Source organism: Buceros rhinoceros, unplaced genomic scaffold (genome assembly GCF_000710305.1).
Source record: "Buceros rhinoceros silvestris isolate BGI_N320 unplaced genomic scaffold, ASM71030v1 scaffold16642, whole genome shotgun sequence".
Taxonomy (NCBI): Eukaryota; Metazoa; Chordata; class Aves; order Bucerotiformes; family Bucerotidae; genus Buceros; species Buceros rhinoceros.
In genome coordinates this window covers 80,837-83,193 of record NW_010398523.1, presented here as the reverse complement: position 1 = coordinate 83,193, position 2,357 = coordinate 80,837, and the positions used below count along the sequence as shown (strand labels likewise).

The following is a 2,357-nucleotide window of genomic DNA, read 5'->3' as shown; positions in this document are numbered from 1 at the left end:
GGCGCGCTGCCCGCGCTGAAGCGCTTTGCCGGCAGAGGCCGATGGTGTCACGGACTTTGCCTCCCAAGAACAAGTTTCCCCCCCAACGGAGAACAGCCCCCCTCTTTATCCGGTGACAGTAAATGCCATGAGAGGTGCACGGGAGCGTGCAAGTCCAGCTTCACTGCTGGAAGAGTGCTGAAATGAGACCCTTTATTGTCTTCAGAAAGCATCTGCTGACTCACTGCACCAATGCCTTTGAAAGGGCTCCAGTGAGCTGAACAGTCGGTCCTCCTGTGGATTTCCATCCTCGAGGCTGATGAACTCCCAGGACGATTTGTGAGCCATTATGTGCTTCCTCCTTAGATCCACTGATTCCTTTCCTCTCGCCTTGCTTTGCACCACGTCCTCCACATAAAGGACTTGAACCATCTCCATAAGCTGCTGAAGAAAAAATACCCTCGCCTATTCCTCTGCAGTTGCTGTATGTTAGTATTACTGTGTTAGCAGATGAGATTCAACTATTAGTTCAGTCAAAAACATTACAGATTATAAATACAGCTGAAGAAAGGCATGTGCGATGCAGTTTATGTACTAGGACACTTCTTTCCTCCTAATGTCCATGTCACTGGTCATTCCCTACTGACTATTCTAATGGTTCCCAAATGTTTTTCATTTCTAAATGATTTTTTTCCATTCCACACTCAATAACTTAGATTTCCTCTCTTTTATTCTCTCTAGCTGTGATACACAATGTCCTTTCTTTGGCATCCTTCACTTTTCCAATTTTTTTTCCTACTTTCTTTCTCCATTTCCTCCCAAATGCTACTGCTGAGTCCTCCCTTCCTCACCCGTGACACCTTACTGTTGTCCAGCAGGCCCTCTGTGGCCAAATGTTTTTTACATTTGAAACCCTAAACCAAGTTTCTCTAACATTATCGTAGCTCTCGGTTGTAGCATTAGCAGCTTGCGTTAGCTGGTGAAATTCTGCCTACAGCAGCTTTACTGTTTCGCTTCTGTGTTGACTCTGTGACAGGACTGGAACCAGACATGGTATACAAACACCCCACGATTTACCTGGTGCTTTGAGAGTACAGTCATTGCTTGGATCCCATGTGCCTATCTCTGGATCTGCTTTCCTTTCTACTACTTGTATCTTCGACACAAGAACAAAGGCTATATCAGGATGTCCCGCATCTTCAAAACCAAAATGGTAAGAGCAGAGGATGAAATTTGTTCCTAAATTACCACAACTTCGATGCAGAACTTAATTTTTCTAAATCATTAAGTCTTTTCTGATGATCCGTCTGTGCTTGTTTTGACATCTACTCAGGTGAAGTCAGGTTGGTACAGACCAAAGGTTTAGGAATATCTGTGTAAGATCTTCTCCCCTGTACTTCCATTCGGTTCCCCGCTAATTCCCATATCACTCTCTGTCCCAAACCTGCTCTTCCACCTCTCCGGTCTTACTGACCAGGTTGCACGGAGCATTCAGTTTGGTAGGTCGCCCATCACCACATCAGTCCATTCCAACACGTGTTTGCTGTCTCTGCCCCAGGTCTTTGGGATCCTCCTGGTAATACTGTGTTTTTCTAATGTCTTCTTCGTGCTGTGGGAAACAAGCCAAGGAATCACGCGGGCTCCAGCATTCTTCATTAGCCCTGCTGTGGTGGGCATCACAATGGTAATTCTTCCTTTGTTTTGTTGCATGTGGCCCAGCTTAGCCACCCTAGGGCGGAGATTGTGTTTCTCGTGTTTCTCAGTACCTCTGAGCACAAAGATAGCTGATGGGAGCAGAAGGCTGGAGACACGCTTTGTGATTTTCTGCTGGTGGCACAGAAGGGGTGTGTCACTGTGTCGTCATAGCCTCAGTCCCCCCAGTCTGCTGGCCCGCTTGTAGTTGTAATACTTGTGCTTTCCAGAGAGACGTTCTTGAGTGCAAAATTGCACATAATGCTTTTCAGTTTTAGCCTTTTCAGAACAATACTGCAGCTCTGAACATCTTGAAATGTTTGGGCAAGAAACTGATTTTTCTGTATTATATCTGTTAATTTGATCATGATGTTTGGCATTCCATCACCAGCTATTTATGTGGACAAATTTGTACTTCCTCCCAGATTCTTGCCATGTTCCTTACCCAGGCGGAAAGAATGATGGGCATCCAGTCTTCGGGCATCCTGTTGATTTACTGGCTGCTCTCATTCATGGCTGCAGCTGTGATGTTTAGTTCCAAAGTCCAGCATGCCCTGGAGAGAGTAAGTGAAATCACGTATCTTTAATGTGCAGGGCTACAAGGTCTCTAATCAACAGCGCTCTTCTTGCCTGATTGGCTGTGAGGTTCCCTCCAGGACTCCCGTTCTTGGCAGGCCCCGGCTGCC

The 2,357-nt window shown here is 46.2% G+C and overlaps 1 protein-coding gene across 1 annotated transcript in view; it reads left to right on the top strand.

Annotated features, from left to right (window-relative positions):
* Nucleotides 1–1,015: 1,015 nt before the first annotated feature.
* The window catches only part of LOC104489036 (multidrug resistance-associated protein 1-like), a gene marked incomplete at its 5' end in the record, with an annotated part of 23,694 nt that continues 22,352 nt past the window's right edge, over nucleotides 1,016–2,357 (top strand). Inside the window, 3 exons of the mRNA XM_010131149.1 lie at nucleotides 1,016–1,192; nucleotides 1,538–1,663; nucleotides 2,097–2,234. Of these exons, the coding sequence (XP_010129451.1) occupies nucleotides 1,016–1,192; nucleotides 1,538–1,663; nucleotides 2,097–2,234 (441 nt within the window). The remainder of the gene's footprint in view (nucleotides 1,193–1,537; nucleotides 1,664–2,096; nucleotides 2,235–2,357) is intronic.